We start from the raw sequence: 20,831 nt of genomic DNA, 5'->3' as shown, positions 1-20,831 counted from the left end.
GTAACGTTTATATTGCCAATGAGTGTTTCTATGTGCAACTTGGTTTTCTTTTCAACCCGGACTAGAGTTAAACTTCTCTTCACTAGCTGTTTTACACTAAAGTACGTTGTGACGCTGGATGTACTAGATTTCGGCCCGCGTACATATCATCGGAATTTACTCTATAAGTTAAACATAAAAAATATTATTATTGTGAAACTATTTACAGTGAATTTCAGCAAAAAAGCTGACAGTTGATCGGCCATAAATACACAGGAATTTGCAACAATACTGCCACCTGTTGGTATGCTTCCGTTTTAAAAGTGTCGCCCTTTTATGACGTCTTTCCACGTGTGTTCTTCCAGTATGGCGTCCTACAGACTGTAAACACCGCCGAGCTGGAGAACAAGGATATATTTTTCCTTTTATCACATATACTCCATGCCCCACATTTCGGATATTTTGTTTTAAGCTACATACGATGGCTGGATTTGTGTGTATGCGACGATTGGTGAGAATAAACAGTAACCGTGTCCTCTTTTTAAACGTCCATAAATGTAAGCGGGAGATTAGAACATTTTTTGCAAATTCTGTCAACTATAAGGAGGCTGAGGGAGACAATTCAAATTTGAGTCCCGAGTTGACCTCTAGGTTGACCCTGCTTTACAGAAGAAGGCGATCACTGTCCCCCCTGGAAAGGATCAGTGGCTTGTTGCCCCAGGATGCCCTGAGCCCTGAGGTCATGCAGTTGAGGGACCTAAACGAGACAGAGACTACGGCTGAAACAGAACTTTTAGAAACACGCTTAATACAAGAAGATTGTGGACCCCGTGAGGATGACTTGGACACACTCGAAGATCCCGAAACTCCCGGGGTTCATTCGCATGTCACTTTCGAAGAGGAGGAAAGTTGCCCTTCTGTTCCTGGTGAGAGGCTCCTGGGGTTCGGGGAGCTGCTCGTCGCCGAGTACTCTAAGAAACGACGGGTGGAGTTCAAGAAATTGTTTCAGCTTCAATCAGGGGCAAGGCTGATGGGCAACTGGGGGTTCATCCAGCACAATGACATTGTTGGGAAGCGCGCAGGTCAGTTCTTAAAGACAGGGAGGGGGGTATCCATCCTCGTCCGCCGGGCCAGTCTGGAGGATTATGTGCTGTTAATGAGAAGGGGGCCAGCCATCGCCTATCCAAAGGTACACATGTCGGTGGGATGTGATGTGTGTTGTGTTTGGGAGTGGATCAGACACACCTCTGTTTTCCCCAGGATGCTGCCACCATGCTGATGATGATGGATGTGACAGAAGGGGACTGTGTGCTGGAGTCAGGCTCAGGGTCTGGGGCCATGTCTCTGTTCCTGTCCAGAGCAGGTCAGAAATTGTTGTTTAACCCTTGTGTTATGTTCATATTGTTGTTACTCATCCAGCGTTTGTGGGTCTGATGGACCCGTTGCATTTTGTGGCTTTTAATGCCTCACAATCAAACACTTTTATGTTAAAATACTGAACAGATGTTTACCATATCCCAATTACAAGCAGTATAAACAATATATATGGTTAATATTTGCCCTTTACCTTTGTTAGGTCACATTTATAACTTATTATTTAAAACATAATAAAGAAAATCAATTAAATTTAAGATATGAGTGGAAACAAATTTACAAGTGAAGCAAGGTTTTTTGAAACTACTGACTTTTATTTCTTTAAACCTGAAATTTAACCCATTCAATGGTTAAGAATTAAAGTAGCCATAAACAACAGCGTTATCAGATTTCCTATAAGAAGCAATGTCTCCTAATAGGATGGTTACATTTTTATACATCATATTTTTTAAACTGTGAGTTAAAATTGGTTACTGGTAGATATATAAAGCAATTTGTTGGGAGATATGGCCATAATTAAAGCTTCCAGAATTACAAACAAACTGGACAGTCCTTTAACAACCCTGGCACAAGTGGAATTGCACAGCATAGAAAAAGAAAAGCGTTTCAGCTGTCCAAAAATGGCAATGCAAGTTTATTTATGCGACACTATTCAGCCACAAGGCAATTCACATCGGCGCAACATGAAAAACAGACATGAGAAGAAAACAAATAGAATGGCAGGAAAGGAATGCAGTCCAAAAGCTTTATCAAAATAAGAAGGAATATATAGGATTCAGCAGAAGGTCTGAAGGGAAAATAAAGATTGAAGGCCTGATTTGTGACAGCAGTCAAAAGTGAGTGGCGTAGTAACTACTTTGTTTTGTTTGTGGCTCTGGGAACCATAAGTAAACCTCTTCCTGAGGACCTGGATCTTCATATTGTACAAGTAAATCTGAAATCCATTCAGGCTCATGGCTGTTTGATGCTTTATAGACAAGGAGTGAGATTTATTTTAGTTGATTCTGTGACCCACAGGCAGCCAGTGCAGTGATTTGTGCACAGGTGTCATTTGTTCCACCCTCTCTGCGTTAGTGAGGACTCTGGCTGCAGTGTTCTGGGGCAGCTGCTGTCTGACTGGTTTTACAGAGGAAAGAACAAGCTTTTCTGAATCTTGTCTAGTTAAAAATCATTTCATCCTTGCAATATTTTTCAGATGGCAGGAGGCTTATTTTGTTATTTCCCTAATGTGGTTTATAAAGTCTGGGTCTGAGTCTGTAATTACTCCGGATTTGTTGTTTTTAAGGACATGGAGTAAAGGTGAGGACTGATTTCTAAACTTTGCTTTTTGGGGCTAAAAACAATTACTTTAGCCTTTTCTTTGCTTTAGTTGTCAAAAGTTCTGACACATCCACTAATTGATTTCATTTATGCATGTTCTTGGCAAATACAAGGGGCTGCTTTCATTAACTGAAACTTTAGTTGTGTGTCACCTGCAGAATTATGATACATGTTATAATATTCCAAAATCTGAGCCAGAGGGACCATGTAGATGTTAAAGAGGCCTGAGGGTTGACCCTTGGGGAACTCCATAAGTGATTTTCATATGCTCAGTCATAATTACAAAAAGCAGTCTCTGTTGTGTAATTAGATTAAAGCCAATTTACTGCACTGGCAGAAACATGAAAACTCTAGAAAATTCACAGCTCGCATAAATATCATTCAGCAAAATATTAATTACATACATGACTCTGCCTTTTGTGTGTGTTGATATGATTCCCAGTTGGCTCTAAAGGCTGCGTAATAAGTGTGGAGATCAGGGAGGACCACCACAAAAGAGCGGTACTGAACTACAACGGCTGGAGGAGGGCGTGGAGTGTGCGCAGAGGGGAGGAGTGGCCTGACAACGTTCAGTTCCACAACGCTGACCTCTGCACAGCATCCCCACTCCTTTCTGGTCAGGGATTTCATGCGGTCAGTAAGTTGCTAAGAGAGAAGGTTCTCTCCCCTCCAAAAATGAAATGACAATTTTCTATTTTATGCAGATTAGGTATGTAATATGGTATATAATATGTGTTGCAGGCTGCTCTGGACCTTATCCACCCCCACCTGGCCTTACCCGCCTTGACTCCACACCTGCACCCCGGAGCTGTGTGCGCCATCTACCTCGCCAAGTTTGTCTATATCTAATTTTCATACTCACATTTGTCCATCTTTGTCTGCCTCCCACGAGTAGAGATTATGATGCGTTCATGGTGTGTCAGAAAACAGCCTTAAATTCAAATGTGTTGTTGAAATCTCAGAGGAACCCTCAGTAAACTGAGTTTATAATACAAGGCAGCTGCTGTCTGTAAAACACTGTAAAGGCTGCTCATTACATTGATTTTTAGCCATTAGGTTAATTTACAAAGTTATTCTAGTTTTACACAATTTGCTGTTGTTAAGGTGCGCTCCAGGTATTTCCCAATGTTACTTTTTTGGTATCACATTTCCTAAAGTGTAAGTAGCTTTAATTGATTGATCTTTTCTGGGTGTTCTGAAAAGCAGCATAACGCAGGTCACCGACCTACTGGAGGGGCTTCGATGTTTGGAATTACCTCTGCTGTGTGAACGCATCATCGAAGTTCCTGTCCGTGACTGGACGGTGGCTCCGGCTCTCCAGAAAGATGGCAGCTACTGCATTCGGAAGCCTCCAGTGCTGCCCGGAGACGAGCAGGCAGAGGCAGCTGTGGTCACCAGCAATCAGGGTGATTTTACAGTGAAACCAAGACGATGTCACGTTTGCGTAAGCTTGTGCTGACTTTCTTGATTCCACTCTACACTCTTCAGAGAGGACCACTGGGAGTCGGCCAGACTTTGGGAGTGTTCCCTACATTGCCAGACCTCATCCTGAACAGATGAGCCACACAGGTAAGATAACAGTTCATATTTTTAAAGTTTATCTTTCTGTACGTCACAATAATCTCAATCTGCTCCTCTGTTCACAGCCTTCCTGGTCAAACTGAGGAAGTGTGTGCTGTAGTGGGAAACCTCGAACTCTCCACGCACATACACACATTTGATGTATATTAATAGATGTACAGAGAGTGAATGGTTTTTAAGTCTGTTAAATTTAAAATACTCATTCAGCATGTCAAAAGTGCAAATACTTTTCATTTATTCAAAACTCAACTGGCTATGTTGGTTTAATACAACAGGCCCTCAGCATGTTCATGCTCATGGGAAAGATATGCAAACATGGCTGTTTACTCCTGTTTAAAACTAGAACTTTCCCACAACAGAAGTTTTACCAGATCCTCGGCAAATTTGCATCAGAACGTTGAAACAACTGCCGAGTTAACACTTGGAGAGGAATCCATCAGCATGACAGGCAACAGCTCATTCAGTTACTCCTCAAAGATCCAGTTCAGGGCGGCGTCGTCGGTTGTCCCACTGGAAGAATCACCTGCTGAAATACATGAAGACATTATTCTCACCATGTTAAATCCTTTGGAAAGAGAGGAATTGTCAAAAGACGGTTAAAAAAAAAAAAATCATGGTTTATCCCCATTCCTCAATTGCAAATAGAATTTCTAAGCTAGGCATTGTTCATCACTTGAGATTAAAATTAATAATCAAATGTATAGTGAAGGCTCTTATTTGACAACCCTGAGTGTGGCTCCTCGTGCAGACTGAGCAGCTTACATGATATACGGTACCCGTCCATATACAACTCTTTCTATGCTGAGACATTACCATGGGCTGTCCATGCGCGGATCCTCAATTAGGTGCTGAATTAACTGGGCATTGGTCATTCAAATATAGCGTATACAACTAATATAAAACACAAGTATAATGAAATTTAGAGACATTAAGCAGAACAGTTAGTAGTTAAGCAAATATTCCAGTCTCAGGTATGCAACTATTTTAGGCTGCTGTTGGCTGTTTCTGGCTTTTAAACAGAACAACATTGTTCTTGCAAAGGCACAGGTGACCAATGTTCTCTGAACGTCTGAGTACAATCTGACCAAAATCACATGTAGATTACGAGCCTACCACTAGTGGGCGACAATGTGCTTTAAATACAATCGGGAATTAGTGAGCGATGAAGACCAGAATCAATGTAGACAATAATCTAAAAGGGTGTTAAAGATTAAATTACAGAGACAAGCAGATCAGTTCTGTCCAGCACTTTGTGGAGTTAATCCCTTATAGTTCAATTGCAAACAGCAACTGGCTGAAAATATAATGCGATTAGACCGATTCCTGATTTTTCCTGAAAAAAGAGAATTCAACTGATAGTATTGGTGGTACCTACTGGGAAGGACCTCTGCACTGCAGCAAGATGGATGCCTTGCAGCCCGGGTTAAAGTTTTCTTCAAAGCCATTGTGGTGGTGAACCGGTGTAGAAAAACAGGGATCCGATTCTCTTTAAAGGTGTCGGGGAAAAAAGATGAGCCCGAGGCTTTATCTGAAAGAGGTTCACAGTTACAAAGAGCACAGTGAACGGGCGAGGCTGCGGGTCCACGGGGAACCGGGACAGGATGGTCATCATAGTAACGCTGGGCGCCGCTGTGGTGTTTTAAACGCTCTCTTTGCCACAGAGAGTGGGAGGGGGTGATGGCCATCACCTGCAAAGAGACAGGCTTAATAGATAGTTTAGAGTTTTAAATGCAGACACCATTTATCTTCCTACACTTCACCTTTTTGCAACAATCACTGCTAACAGCAGCTCTGTACTCCATACGAGCCCATAGCGCGTCTCGCTGCTTGAGGAAACTGGAAATTTTCTTCCTCCAATTCTTGCCCAGTGTCCATGGAAATATTTCATACTTACTCTCTTCCTCATCCTCCTCCATGGTGTTGGCAAGATACCTACAAGTTGGAGCACAGAAGCCACATTTATGCAAGGGACAAAACACAGCACACCATTTAAAAGACATTTCAAACTTACAGAGCAAGAAAGAAATTCTTCCTAGTGTAGTCAGAAACAGCGAAGTGAGCTCGTTTGAAGTACACAAAGGTCATGGCTAAAAGGTACTAGCAGATTAGAAGGAGAAGTTAATTATTTGGACATATAGTGATATTAGCTAGTTGATCAATACATCTACCTTGTCAGTAATTTTACAGCAAGAGTCCTTCAACAGAAAGTCCCTGATTAGCCGGTCATCTGTAATCAGGACATTTTCAAATGCTTTTAGGTGAAATGTGTTTTTTGTTTGTTTGTTTTGTCTAATGAGGTGTCATTTACCAAAGAGGCTAAAGAAGGCTGCGATTTCCTGCGACTGGATGACAAATGTTGGGGCTTTGGATTTGGTGATTTTATTACTACATAAGTCAGATGGACGCTGGTTGGGTCGATTCCTCCCTAAACATGGGGCTTTGACCGCTCTTCTGAGCACGAGCCCTCTTCGGAGTGGAACAGAGCGTGGATCGGGTTTGGGTTTCATCCAAACTGTTTCGTAGGGCTGAGAATGGGGCCATCGGCTTTTATGCTTTAACATCTTTCGGTTCTCCGCTGGAATCTAGGAGGAAACACACGAAAAGTAAAATTTATCTTACAATATTGAAAATGAAAAGTTTAAAGAACTGAATGAGTAAAGTAGTTTGGTAGTCGAATATTTTTGGTTTTGAAGCCAATTCTGTGTATTTAAACAGTAATGGACATTATATGTGAGAGCTTCTATGGCAACAAATTGTGACACAATTTACAATTTTTGGTCAAATGACTGGGTTACGCACAATATTAAAGGTGCTTTTACTCACTGTTTATCTCTCCCACGTCATTATTATTATTGTTTGTGGTGCAAAAATTATATGGCGTCATTTAACAACTTACAGCGACTTTCTTGATTGAAGGAAAGACTCCGTGTTTTAGTAAACTCACCATCAATCATTTTAATTAATCAAATGCCGTGTTTATTTTCCTCGGTAAAGCCAAGGTACAAATTAAATCAAACGTTTAGTTTATGTATTATTCGACAGTCCATTAGGATGTTTTTAATAGCTTGTTTTAACGCCGACGTCTTTAGCCAGTTCACGCATGCGCAGATCTCTTGCTTGTCAAGGACGCTCTTTAAAATTTAAAATTTAGGCAATGCTAGATGGTACAGCGCTAAAACAAATGGAACGTAGTCATGTAAAACATTCACCGTATTTAAAAGCGAGTAAATGAGACCTTGTCAATCGCTGGGAAGGCGTTTTTGGACCAGAGTGCGGCTCAGACCTTGGCTAGCGGTAGTACATCTGCGCGAGGAGACGTGGATGGCGCGCAGATCCGTCGCGCGATCCTTCGGCCTCGAGACCCTCCACCTTCTCCCCTCCACTGTGTGTCTCCCCTCCACTGCCTTGGAATTATCAACAGATGGCTACCAGACTGGAATGGAGAGGAAAATACTAGACAATTTGACAGAACGCTTTCTCGTCCTTCCCCCTACTCCATTAAACCCCATTATTAAAGCTCAGTTTGTGTTATATCAACTCGTTGTAGAGTACTGTAGCGAACTCGTCCAGTCTCTTTCGGTCTCGATGATCAATTAGTCTATATAACAAAGAACGGACAACGCTTTTTCGACAACTAGTGGTCAAACTATAAACTACAGCAGGTTGGAGCCAGACTGGTTTCAAATTGCTTCATTGAGGATCTGTGCCTTAAAAAGATCGATGTTATTATTCACTCAAAACAATGTACATGACTGAAATATAAGTACTAACAAATTTATTCAAAGTTGCTTCATACCTGTATTTCTTATCAGCTATATTCAAAGTCACAGTCCCCAAATAATTTAGAATCTGCTTGAAAACAACTACAACGCCAACTATTTTGCTTATGTAATTGAAAATTATATTCAACTTTATGCTTAACGCCTCAGAGTACCATTTCCTGACAAAGTTGAAGGTTTCAAATATACACATGGGTTGGACTATGAATGCTGGAAAAGCAAATTGTAATCCAATTTCCTAAAGGAGGCAAAGGGATAGCACTCATGCATCTAACACAATGGCATAAATGAGGTCTGTTGTCCTGGTGGCACTTCATAAACTGTTGAAAATTGGTGAGTGAAGAGTCCAAAATGACATGATTAAAATTTCAGGAGACAACAATGTAGGACACTGGGGGTGGCATTTATAGTGCCATGAGAGGGGAGAAATAAAGTCAGGTAAATGACACAGGCTATAGTTCATTAGCTGTTATAAAAGAGTTAAAATGGCCTTTAAAAGGGAGATTGACATGTATAGCTTATTGCAGATATTGATTGGAATTTTTATATGATAGAAGTGAGTACCTGCACAAAACCTCCAGTGTAACCACAATTCAGTAGACCCTTCTATGAAATTACCAAAATCAAATTATATTCCTTTCACTATCTCCCCATCTAGGGCTACCTGTCCAGTACAAGTGAGACGCTATCCAATGCTGCAAAGTAGCTATAGTGTGGTTAAAAAAGGCTTTAAAATATTTCCTGGTTGTTTTAAGACACCGAAGCAAATCATAAAGAGGAATAAATTGACCAATCATTCTCTATTACTGTTGATAAAAGTCTAATCTTTGTCGCCATAAAAAAAAAAAATCAACCCAAAATATTCCCCTCTTTTATTGCACAGTTGATGTCATTTAGTATTTATTAAAGTGATATTTAAAAAGGTAAACAGAGAGACGCCATCACAGGCTATAAAAATAACCTGATGCCAAACTGCATTACCTTAATGAGCTTATGGTCTTACAAGTAGGTGAGTGTTGTATGGTCTAACGTGACATATGCGCATGCTGAGACTTCACAGAAAGCTTTACTAATCCTGTCAGCTGCTTGTCCTTTGTGGGGTTCTGAAGGATGTTTTACAGCACGAAGCAGAATATATATTTTTTATGTAATCATCGATCTCTGGATTTCTTTGGCTTGTATATGACAGTTCTGGGAGGTTTTTAAAATGGATTTACCATTATTTTTGCTTCAGTTGCTCACTTCTGGGAAAGGATCTTTACAGACTGAACAACTTTGGCCATCTGAACGTGGCAGATACAGCAGGTGGCTGAGGATTTTGGCTATTTTTGAACAAGTCTTTCCACGCTGTGGAAGGCATAGAATTAGCTTTAATTAAGAAAAAAATAATAAAGGAAATGGGCTGCTCACCATCAAAAGGCAACAATTTCGGGACTCTGGGTCCCACACGGAAAGGAAGAATGTTGCCTGCTCCACCTCAAGAAAGCCCCAGAGATGGAAATTGGATGGCTATTGAAGAAAATCACAAGTCAAGCAGATTACCAGATGGTGATAAACAAGAGAAGAAGATACCTGGACAAGCGCAGGTATTACAGAAAGAGACTCACGCATCACCACAAAATAAGAGATCTGTTCTTGGGGTAGCCCCTGAAGCAGTGAGCATAGATAAATGTGAAGGTCAAGGAGTTGACAGCAACACAGTTTCACAGAAAAAAGACAGAAAAATGGACAAACAGGATTTTGCGGAGAAGAAGCCTGGCAAAAAAACAAAAAAATTGTCTCGAGGTATTAAGGTGCCAAAAAAGAAAGACAAGGACCAAGTCGTACCAGAACAGAAGGTGGACTTTCCAGAACCTTTAGTTAAGGCTCACCAAGCTGCTTATGCATTTCTAAATCCTGGTATAACCAAATATGACATCATACTTGGGCTTTTGGAAGAAGCCACCCAGACACAGGTTTCTGTGCAGCCTATGGTTGCTTTTATAGCTCTACGCTATGAAGAGGTTATACAGGGGTTGGAGGAGATGGCATATGAAGGAGAAAAAGTTTTGAAAGAACATGGAGACCATCTGGCTTGGCCGAGTCAAATTACAAACCGGTCTTCTTCTGTGCCTCTAAAGGCTAGCTCTGCCAACACGGAACCCCCACCAGATTTGTTACAGCAGCTCTTACAATACACAACACAGAGAATGCAAACTGTGAGCCACACAGTTGGTGGAATTGGAGACACGGCATTAGAGGAAGCAATTGTTTATTTTGCATCTGTCTCAGAAATCTTAATGGAGAAAATAAGAATTAAACGCTTGGTTGAAACTAGGCTAATGAAGCTCTTATCTCGAATTGAGATGGCCTCTCTACGAAAACCTGGACCAGAGGACTCTGCTCTCTTTAGTGAAGACAGTGGCATTGGGGCTGAAAGTGAATCACTTGCTGGATCTGAAAGACAGCATAGACGGGAGAGTTGTTCGTCATCAGGAACCAATAGCACCACTCTTGTCAGTCCTGATGGACAAACCTCTATGAATGTTCAGCAGGGAGTCTCAAGGCAGATGCTGATAAAGAAAATTAGTCCAAGTGTTTCTGTTACATCACTAAACTCCATATGCTCTACAGGCACCAAAATGGCCAATGATCAAAGAGACTCAGCCTTAGGGTCAGTTTCTTTAGATGAAATTGATGATGAGGAAATGGACAGAGGAATGGGAATTATAGAAGTAGGATTTCTGAAGCGATCAAATTTCTCATCCGCAGATTACGATCAACACTCAAATCATTTACCCTCACAGACACCTGAGACATCTCAAGATGTAAAAATGACCATGAAAATGAAAAATCCCATAAAGGGTAGAATACAGTTTGCCCCCTCCCAGAAGTCTACTACCAAAGCAAAGGTAGGTGGCAGCCCCAAAGCAAGTAGACGACAATTGATGGATGAGGAAGACATATCTTCAAGGAGGCCTAAAGCCGTGGCACCTTCCAGGAGGGCAACAGTCAAAAAGGCACCAGTGGCTTTAGAGCGACGGTCACGGTCAGCAGAATCCATTTGTGCTAAAAGTGGAGATTCAACATTGCTTGAAAAAGACAAAGTTCCCATGGGTTCAAACCAAGGGCTCCCGCGAATAAATAAAAACAAGGCTAGTGTAAATGCAATGCCTATTTCAGGTAAACAAATTCAATCACCAGCGCAATCTCCAGCAATGAATCGCAAACATCTCTCACAAGACAAGAGTGGCTGCAGCCCAAAAACTCTTAAAGGGAAGTCAAGCCCTACAAAGCAGAGCAGCAAAAAACAAACAGCATCCAGCACTGTTGTAGAAGATACATTGAGGGAAAACAAGATTATGGAAGTTGTTGTTTCAAATCCACCCCCTAGCCCTCCTTCATCACCGCGACCATCTTCTGGCTTTTGCAGAGGCCGGAATTCTGTTAGGAAGCTCATCGATACCTTCAGTCAAGGACTAGAGGGTCAATCAAATCCTGAAGCTCTGGGGCCTCTTAAGGGAGTGCGGAAGTGCGGAGTTCCTATATTACCTGGTTTAGCAAACATGGAGGCTGTGCTTAGCACTGGGATCACCAGTTGTAGACCTAAAAGCTCTTCATCTGAAAAAACAGACTACTTGGATCTTGATAGTCTCCCTCCTCCTCCACTGGAAGTATTAATGGACAATTCTTACGAAAGTACCCAGAGCATTCCAACTGGTGAAGTTGATGAAGCAGTTGCAAAAGTCGAAAAATCGCCTAAATTTAAAAGGGCTGCACTGTCACAAAGACTGAGGGCTTCAGGTCAGACAGTGACAGTTTTGCCAAGCAAAGTAGTTGTACCACAGACCTCCAAAGCTGTAATCCTTACAAAAACCGAACAGTCAAACAGTCAGTCCAAAACTGCCCCATCAAATGTGCAACCAGATACTGACTCAGGATGGCAAAGGCCTTCTTTTTACCAGTTACCCCAAAATATCATGGAGCAGAGGCACAATTTAGACTCAGAGAGACCATTAATGAACACAACAGCAAGACATCCATCTTGCAATCAAGATGAATCAGCAGACACACAAGATGAGGGAACGCTTTCAGTGCCTGAAAACAACACTACAGTTTCCACGGTGCCTACTTCTTCAGTAATCAGAGGCCAATCGTCCAGCACTCTGCCTGTTTCTGGAGGGAGAATGCTGCCATCCACACCTTCTTCATCAAGCAGTCTGCATCGAAGACTTCCTAGTCCCCATAGCATTCAAAGGCAACCATCTGTGACCTCTTCAGCGCCCTCTCCTGCAAACAGGAAACTTCCCACTCCACCTGGAGTTCAGAGAAGACTTCCCAGTCCTCCCGTTGCAAAACGGAGTTCAAATTCTTCCCCCTCCTACCTTTTCAAAGCACCGTCTCCACCAGCCTCACCAAAAGTGAGAACACAATCAAGACGAAACAGCAGTGAAGACTCACCCTGCAGCCAAAAGACCAGTAATGTGCGTTCACTCTTCTGTCCGGCATCCTCATCCCTATTTGAGGCCCAGCCATTTCCAGTTCTGCAGCCCCCTCAAGCATGGACGTCCTCTACTGAATCCTTTCCCTCACGCTCCTGTGGAAGTCGTGGAAGGTTTCCTGTAAATTTTCAAGGCCCTCGACCCTTCATCAAACGCAGCCATTCAGACCAAAGACCAAAACCTGCACCAAGGCCGCTGGAAGCGTCTATAGCTGAGACATGTGGGAGTGACCCAGCAATGTACTCCCCTGGGTGAGTGCTTACTATGTTTATTGTTTTTACACTATACATTAAATATATGTCTAAATGATGTCTTCCTGTTAAATCATTGTCGTGATCTTTTGAGTCGTTGTTAATATTATTTCTGACAAAATGTTTTTACAATTTTCTCATGATTACAGTGAATTCCAAAAAAAGAAAATGATATAACTATTAAATGTCAAAAAAGCAATTGTTTAACAACACTTTGTACTAATCAACAATTCAAGCTAACTTTGGGAGGATGGTAAAGGAGAATGTTGAACTGACTAATCTTTGGAGTAGGTTTTTGCATATTGTGACCAACAAAAAAGCAACAGTGACAGGAAAAAATCCCTTTCAATAAAAACCTTGAGCAGGCTCAGGCTCAGGCAGGGGAGAAGGAAAGGGAGAGGAGAAGGACAGACACATACATCATACTTAAGCATGAATGACATGCAGAAAAACATGGAGTGGGTCAGTGGGGCCAGTAAGCAGGTCAGTGGGAAACTATGGGTTCAGTGGTTCCTGTAGATAGATACAGAGAGAGGAGAGGAGAGGAGAGGAGAGGAGAGGAGAGGAGAGGAGAGGAGAGGAGAGGAGAGGAGAGGGTTTCATACAGTATATCAGGCAGTATTTAATGAGTTCACATCTAACCATCCATCTTCTCCTGGTTTATTTCTGGACTGGAGTCAGTCCCAGCATCCCTCCTGTGAGAGGCAGCGTAAGCTCTGGATAAGTCCTTAGCAAGGCTAACATACAAAAACGAACAACCGTTCACACATCAAGTAAATTTAGAGTAGCCAATTTATATGTTCCCTAAATACATGTCTGTGGGAAGAATGTATCATCTTACTATTTTGATATTGTCAAAATATGAAATTGTTTTATAATCACCTAAAATCACATCACTAAAATAAATGTCAATGTTTTTTTTTAAGATTTGACAGAAGATTCTTTTATAATGTTGACTTTTTTGGTTGTTTTTCTGTCTTGTTTGGTTTTATCCAGAATGAGGGAACTGTGATCACAATTTATCGCACTTGCTACCCCTTGCCAAGTCCGTAATAAAATCATTCCTGTGCCTACAGGTTGGATAAGGAACCAGCCAGAGATGAAGATTTATGGGGTGGGCGGACAGACTTCAGAGCTACAGCTCGCTCGGTATCACACCCAGAACTCTACGTTGTTGGACATGCCTTGTACAGAGACTAACAGGCCTTTGAGGAGTCAGTGGGATTATGGATTAGAAGGCCTTACTGAGGATTTACAGGGCATTGTTGGTACCACTGAGATAAGGGGCGGAGCTAATCACACCTACTTTGAAGAACAACAACACCAGTAAACACCAGCACACTGTTTTAAATAAAGATTGTGAAAACTACCTTTGAGTCAATCTTTGCTATACAGATAAAACCCTACTTGAAATTGCCTTAATTGTGTTTATTACAAGGTTTATTCATTAACTGAAGCGCTTACATGTTTGGATACATATTTTAAATTACATGTAATCAATCAGACGTTTGACATATTAGCATTATTGCCTGAGGATTTTAAGAAAAGACAATGTTAGGGTGCGTTTCAGGCAGGACCCGTAGGCAGACAAACAAGAACTGATGGTGTGAACACAAGATTTTAATTAACCCAGGTATCCTCTGAATGAGGGGCGCGTGGTGACCTAGGAGGAGACGTGAGAAGAACGGGGAAAGTTACTTTACAGAACACAAGAAGATACCATTGACCCACATTTACAACAAAGCCAACAAAACAACCAGATGCTGGTGATCAGAGGCAGCGGCTTCTGAAGATTGTTGATTGGTAACCAGCTGCAGGTGAGCTGGTCACCTGAGAAAGGTACCCAGGTGAATCCACCACACCCCCTAGTGAGAGAACCAGGAACACAAAACACAAACAAAAGGCACCAACACACAGGCCATGACAGACAAAAACAAAACACTTCAACATTAAGCTTTTGTAAAGTGCATAATCTGAAATTACAATGGTTTTATGGCTCTAATGTATCCACTTCAATTCTGTTCTACAATGCTCAACCTAAAGTGGTCTGTTATTGTCGTGGTTTATCTCATATACACCCAGTAAAAGATTGAAAGAGAGACTAAAAGAATGGAGTGTTCTGTGTAATGCTTTACTCTGGCTTTTAATGAACTCTTTTCATGTTTGTGCAGCCCATTCATTAAGGTTTAATTGTGTAAAAGCAGCCTATTCTACTAGTGGGGTCTGCAGCCCGCGTGACTGATTTGAAGTACCGTATTTTCCGGACTATAAGTCGCACTTTTTTTTCATAGTTTGTCAGGGGGTGCGACTTGTCCTCCTGCAACTTATATAAATACATTATTACAGAATTTCATATGTTCGTTATTTTCACACTGACAACCACAAGAGGGCGCGCTAGGTGTGTGTACTGAGGAACGAGTTCCTATAGCGACGCAGAAGAAGAAGCGGTGCTTCGTCTATGGAGTTAGACTTGATTGTTTGGTAAACTTTCTCGGATGTTCTTTATGCTATAGATATCTGAATAACTGTTAATATGTTACGTTAACAAAGCAGACACGTACTCAGTTCGTTGTGGGTCATGTAACTTTGTTACGTAAGCATACCGTAACGCTATTGCTAATCCATGCTAATGGATTGCTAATTGCCCTTCAAGATGAAATGTATGTTCTTGGTCTCGGATTTTATCAAATCAATTTTCCCCCAAAATGCGACTTATTGTCCAGTGCGACTTATATATCTATTTTTCTTCTTTATTATGCATTTTGTGGCTAGTGCGACTTAAACTCCATAGCGACATATAGTCCAGAAAATACGGTATTTATATTCATGCTTGGATCATGAATCTGATCAAATCCAGTGACAAACACATACATATACTTCTATTTCTATCAGAGACAGTTGTCTTCTGATGATCTCATGCTTCCAACCTACCACAAAGATCCCACACAAGTTATTTTTTGACATAATTGCAAAGAAATAAAAGTTGACTTTTGCAGGTTAATGACAGGTTTTACTTTCTTTTCACTGAACTAAGCCTGGATTGTATAATCTGCTGTAATCAGATCACTGAACAAGCAGATGTCCACCAAACTCATACACAGTGGCGAACCGTGCATTTCACACTTAGCAAAAAACATTAATAATAACCCAATAATTGACTTTGACCCTGCCTGGCAACAAAGGATAGAGGGAATTTGATTGGTTAAATACTCCGATATGAAAATACATGTCTGGAAGCAGCATAACCAGCGGAAACACAATAAAAGGAAATGGAGAACGTTCTACATTATTTTATAAGCGTACGTGGAAAAAATATAATTAACATGATCCAGATATTTTAAGGCCAGCAGAGAAGGCCCTGACAGACAACCACTGCTCATACACCATCTCAGTAAACTTCCTGCAATTAAGCCTGTTTTCCACCAGAGGAGGGTCTCTGCACACAATTCTCAGGTATCTGCAGACTCACAGGATTCACAAACACAGATGGAATATACAGCATATGTGATGCAGAGCAATAACATGTTGGTATCCTCAGACAAACCCATGTTCCCTGTGGCATTTGTCTATAATTCTATAATGTGCTGGAAAATGCATCGTTTTATTTATAGTGTGTTTGGATGCGGAAGGTTCAGATGTATAAACTGGTGAAATAAGCTGTGTTATGAGGGTTAACACGACAGACCTGCTGATTCTGGATCCTCTCCCCAATGATTTGAATATATATGTATGTATGTGTGTGTGTGTGTGTGTGTGTGTGTGTGCAGATTAAAGCAAAGGCAATTAAATTGAAGAAATTAATCTTCATGAGGAGGACAGCAGGTTCGGCTTAATAAAAATGGAGACGCCTTCATTCGCTGTCTCATCTCTGACGTGTTATATCCCCATGAAAATATATATATATTTGATCATATATTACAATGAAAAGCATGTTAGAACAATGCAACAAGTAGCAAAACAGCAGAATGTATCATTTGTTTTTAACTGTATTACAGGACAAAAGAGACAAGCCTCCACACAAACCTGTTGTTCAAAGTATAAACCATAAAGTCAATTACAACATTAGTTTACATATTACTCATTATTCAGTGCAGATAATGCAAGTCTATAATATTCACTGTATTTGAATGCAACAAGGGAATATCCAGCAGCTTTAATGGCTTTTTTTGAAAATCTACAGTACAAATATCACCATTGTGGATTTGTTTCATAATGTTGTGTACTTAATACTCGGTAAATGGCTTGTGTGTATTACTCACCTCTTCACACAACCAATGATATGCAATGACTCGTCTGCAATGTAAAATATGCGACTCCAGGAACAATGTTTCAGGTCTGGTAACTTGTTCAAGGTTGTTCAAGGACCAGAAAGATTTAATTGTTAGTCACTCGGGCTGATACGCTGGGTTTTAAAATGCCGTTGGTGTTCCCTCCACCATTAGCAAATGGGGAATGTGGCACAGTTATCACTGCAGGTAAATGATGAGTGAAATTTTGTATTAATGTTCTCCATTGTTTTGGTTTATTTCTGTTGTAATGAGCTGAGGCCAAACTGTTATTTATTAAATGAGGTTCTTTCATAATTGCCCACAAAACACATTGTTGTTCCATGTTCACACAGCCTGCCAGGGGGCATAATCAACATTGTCTCTGCTCACTCGATGTTGTCTTTCCAATGTTTGTTGACTAGATTTAGGGCAGGCAACAAGCACAAATCCTTGATAATTACACATAGCTCACAGAAGATTTGCTCTCGATCATATAAGTTAAAAACAATCTCTTTGACAGACACATGCATCAAAATGAAAGACCCATCAGATCAGGATAGAGGAGAGGAGAGGAGAGGAGAGGAGAGGAGAGGAGAGGAGAGGAGAGGAGAGGAGAGGGGAGGGGAGGGGAGGGGAGGAGAGGAGAGGAGAGGAGAGGAGAGGAGAGGAGAGGAGAGGAGAGGAGAGGAGAGGAGAGGAGGGGAGGAGAGAAGAGGAGAGGAGAGGAGGGGAGGGAAGGAGGAGAGGAGGGGAGGGAAGGAGGAGAGGAGGGGAGAGGAGAGGAGAGGAGGGGAGGGAAGGAGGAGGAGAGGGGAGGAGAGGAGGAGAGGAGAGGGGAGGGAGAGGAGAGGAGAGGAGAGGAGAGGGGAGGGGAGGGGAGGGGAGGAGAGGAGAGGAGAGGAGAGGAGAGGAGAGGAGAGGAGAGGAGGGGAGGAGAGAAGAGGAGAGGAGAGGAGGGGAGGGAAGGAGGAGAGGAGGGGAGGGAAGGAGGAGAGGAGGGGAGAGGAGAGGAGAGGAGGGGAGGGGAAGGAGGAGGAGAGGAGAGGAGGAGAGGAGGAGAGGAGAGGGGAGGAGGGGTGGGAGAGGGGAGGAGAGGAGAGGAGAGGAGGGGAGGGGAGGGGAAGGAGGAGAGGAGAGGGGAGGGAATGAGGAGAGGAGGGGAGGAGAGGGAAGGAGAGGAGAGGAGGGGAGGGGAGGGAAGGAGGAGAGGAGGGAAGGGAAGGAGGAGAGGAGAGGAGAGGAGAGGAGAGGAGAGGATGCAAACGTGAGCTTTATTAAACTATAAAATAGACATGAATAGAATTACTGACTATAAGCTGTCTCAAAGAGTGTTTTAAGCTGCACAGATGGAGTCAGCCTCTTGTACCTGGATCCACAGCAGGGGGGCCTGATTGCTTAAGGCTTGGCCACCCAGTCTACTGTTTAATATCCTGGCAAACACAAATAAACAAGCACTCTGAGAATGGCGTGCTAATCAATGTTGCAGCACGTCGATTCTGTGTGAACTCGATTCAATTCCCGCTCCTCTGCTGGATGGGCAGAAATACTCACAGCCTGCTTCTTGGAGAGGACCTGTTTTTACCATCAGACATGTCCCATATCTATGTTGCCTGTGTGGAGGTGGACACAGCATATGGAGCCGAATTATTATGTACCTGAAAGAGTTGTGCTATTAGGAAAAAAGGAGGGAACCAGACAATTGTGCCATCGAGGTCACTGAAAGAGGATATCCTGCAGCTCTCCCTGCATCTTGATATTTCTCCTTAAAAATGACAGGAAGTCATTGGTAAATTAGTAATTGATCGATATAAATTGATCATAAAGTCTCAAATCTCAGGCAGTTTATTTCATGCAATGTACTAGAATACTTTAAAGTATGACCCACATACAGTATTTAAGAGGTTTTAACTGTTGCTGCAACAGATGGGAACACTGAACTGTCCCCCCTCAACCTCACTCCTATCCAGTAAATTTGAAACAAGCGGGAAAATAAACCAGACTAGAGCTATTCTACATTCACGGAGAGCCTCTGGCTTGAGCTGCAGAAGATGAGGAGAACATCAATATGGAAGTTCTCAGGAAATATCCTGATGCAGCAGAGAGACATGGTGCTGTGACCACTGCAAAAAGGAGACCAAAATCAAATATTAGACAAATATTAGACTAAAAGTGGACAAAAACAGCTCATCTGGTATTAGACAGATAGATAGATAGATAGATAGATAGATAGATAGATAGATAGATAGATAGATAGATAGATAGATAGATAGATAGATAGATAGATAGATAGATAGATAGATAGATAGATAGATAGATAGATAGATAGATAGATAGATAGATAGATAGATAGATATGGCCCTCTCTGTCCAACCACTGAGGCGTTATACAGTGCTGTGTTGTCTAGGAAGGACAGAGTCTTTTCTATGGTCTGTCTCTCTGTGCCAATGACACCATAGAGTCCAGCTCTGTGGCCGCCACAGATCCAGCCCTCCTCAGAAGGCTGTTCCATCATCCAGCAGCCCTCTTTTTCATCCTGCCCCCTCAATGAACCACAGCATAAAATGAACACTAGACACAACAGAGGGGTTAAATGTCTGCCTCCACATCTGAGCCCTCTATGGAGACAGACTGGAGAGGGGCTCTTACTGAAGATGGTTAGACCTACAGAAGGTTTACCACCAGGCTCCTGTACAACACATGCAACACATCCGGGGATTGTAGGGTCATCAGAGTATTTCTGCATACGGCAGAACTCCGACTTATACTGGAAGTCAGAGACGTGCAGTGTGAACAGAACAAGGCAGAGCACCGTTCCTTGTGCTCACAGCAACAATCTGCATATTTCATGAGCATTATAAGGTGCAATCATGTTTTGTATAATTCAGATCTGTCAGGTGGGGGTTGGTGTGAAATTGTTAACTCAGGCTGTTGACCCTTTGGGTTTTTGCGTCAACATTATAAAACTATATGCTCTAATTGGGCTGATTTTCTACAATGAACATTTTGTTTCAAACTCCAAAACAAAAAGGAAACAAAAGAACCCCACTCTCACACCCACTCCTTCCAAGACCCCAGAAGCACTCGGATTTGATTACACAGAGGGCTCTAGGCAACTCAGCGCTTCTATTTATCCTATTTACACAGCCAGCATCCTTTCACTGGCTTACAGATAGAGAACTGTCTGCTCCAACGAGGCCCCAGAAAAAACAGGACCCAGCAGCTGGCACGGCTGCCTCTTATCAGGCCTCGGCGTGTGCCTGTTGCCACTTCAAACCTGGCAGCTCCTAAATAAAACCAACTGATATCTATCTGTGTCAAATGGCTCCTACCTGAAGGAGAGCTACAGCTGGGCTGCACCGATGCAGATGCAGCAAACGTGGTGCGGATCATAGAAAGGCGACGTGAACTGGGACTCACTCCCCACTAACCTTCATTTCCAATGGGTACAAAATTTTCTTGTGCAGCAGCAGTTTTGACCATGTTCACCATAAAGGTAGGTAGTCAAACTGACAATGTTATTAGACCTTGTGCACTTAATAACCTTCTCCATCATATAAAGAATGTACAAGGTTATTAAGTACACAAAATAATCTTGGACATTCTCTATGTGATGTGAGTGGTTGATGGCTGACATGCACTTTAGAAAACTGAGCTGAATTCAGAGGCAGAATGTAAAATAAAGTAGGATGGCTTGAAGGATCAAAACATAATAAACTTAATAAATACTGAAGGAACAAAGAACAAATTCTTCTTATTCAATAAATAAATTGAACCTTATGCAAAAATATTAAATTATTT

At 42.0% G+C, this 20,831-nt stretch overlaps 3 protein-coding genes across 10 annotated transcripts; 2 read left to right on the top strand and 1 right to left on the bottom strand.

The window, feature by feature from the left end:
• Positions 1-4: 4 nt before the first annotated feature.
• On the top strand, positions 5-4,955 carry trmt61b (tRNA methyltransferase 61B). 2 transcript variants are annotated; one of them, XM_011614332.2, is made up of 7 exons: positions 5-1,168; positions 1,240-1,342; positions 3,116-3,306; positions 3,415-3,506; positions 3,877-4,079; positions 4,162-4,242; positions 4,320-4,955. In XM_011614332.2, the coding sequence occupies exons 1-7, from the start codon at positions 461-463 to the stop codon at positions 4,352-4,354; spliced, it is 1,413 nt and encodes a 470-aa protein (XP_011612634.2). In that variant the 5' UTR covers positions 5-460; the 3' UTR covers positions 4,355-4,955. The 2 variants fall into 2 exon arrangements, with proteins under 2 accessions (XP_011612634.2, XP_003962355.3); XM_003962306.3 differs by having other exon boundaries at positions 10-1,168; positions 3,880-4,079.
• Positions 4,642-9,461, bottom strand: spdya (speedy/RINGO cell cycle regulator family member A). 7 transcript variants are annotated; one of them, XM_029831818.1, is made up of 8 exons: positions 9,444-9,461; positions 7,538-7,687; positions 6,563-6,836; positions 6,423-6,481; positions 6,266-6,351; positions 6,015-6,186; positions 5,630-5,942; positions 4,642-4,780 (listed from the first exon to the last, which is right to left on the bottom strand). In XM_029831818.1, the coding sequence occupies exons 1-8, from the start codon at positions 9,444-9,446 to the stop codon at positions 4,719-4,721; spliced, it is 1,119 nt and encodes a 372-aa protein (XP_029687678.1). In that variant the 5' UTR covers positions 9,447-9,461; the 3' UTR covers positions 4,642-4,718. The 7 variants fall into 7 exon arrangements, with proteins under 7 accessions (XP_029687678.1, XP_011612665.2, XP_011612658.2 ...); XM_029831822.1 differs by having other exon boundaries at positions 4,660-4,777; XM_011614363.2 differs by lacking the exon at positions 9,444-9,461 and having other exon boundaries at positions 7,464-7,861.
• pcare1 (photoreceptor cilium actin regulator 1) lies at positions 9,459-14,097 on the top strand. The gene is made up of 2 exons (XM_029831795.1): positions 9,459-12,765; positions 13,842-14,097. Exons 1-2 carry the CDS (start codon positions 9,494-9,496, stop codon positions 13,963-13,965), a joined length of 3,396 nt encoding a protein of 1,131 aa, XP_029687655.1. The 5' UTR covers positions 9,459-9,493; the 3' UTR covers positions 13,966-14,097.
• Positions 14,098-20,831: the final 6,734 nt, after the last annotated feature.

Source organism: Takifugu rubripes, chromosome 2 (assembly GCF_901000725.2).
Source record: "Takifugu rubripes chromosome 2, fTakRub1.2, whole genome shotgun sequence".
NCBI lineage: Eukaryota > Metazoa > Chordata > Actinopteri > Tetraodontiformes > Tetraodontidae > Takifugu > Takifugu rubripes.
This window is presented reverse-complemented; position numbering and strand designations above follow the sequence as displayed.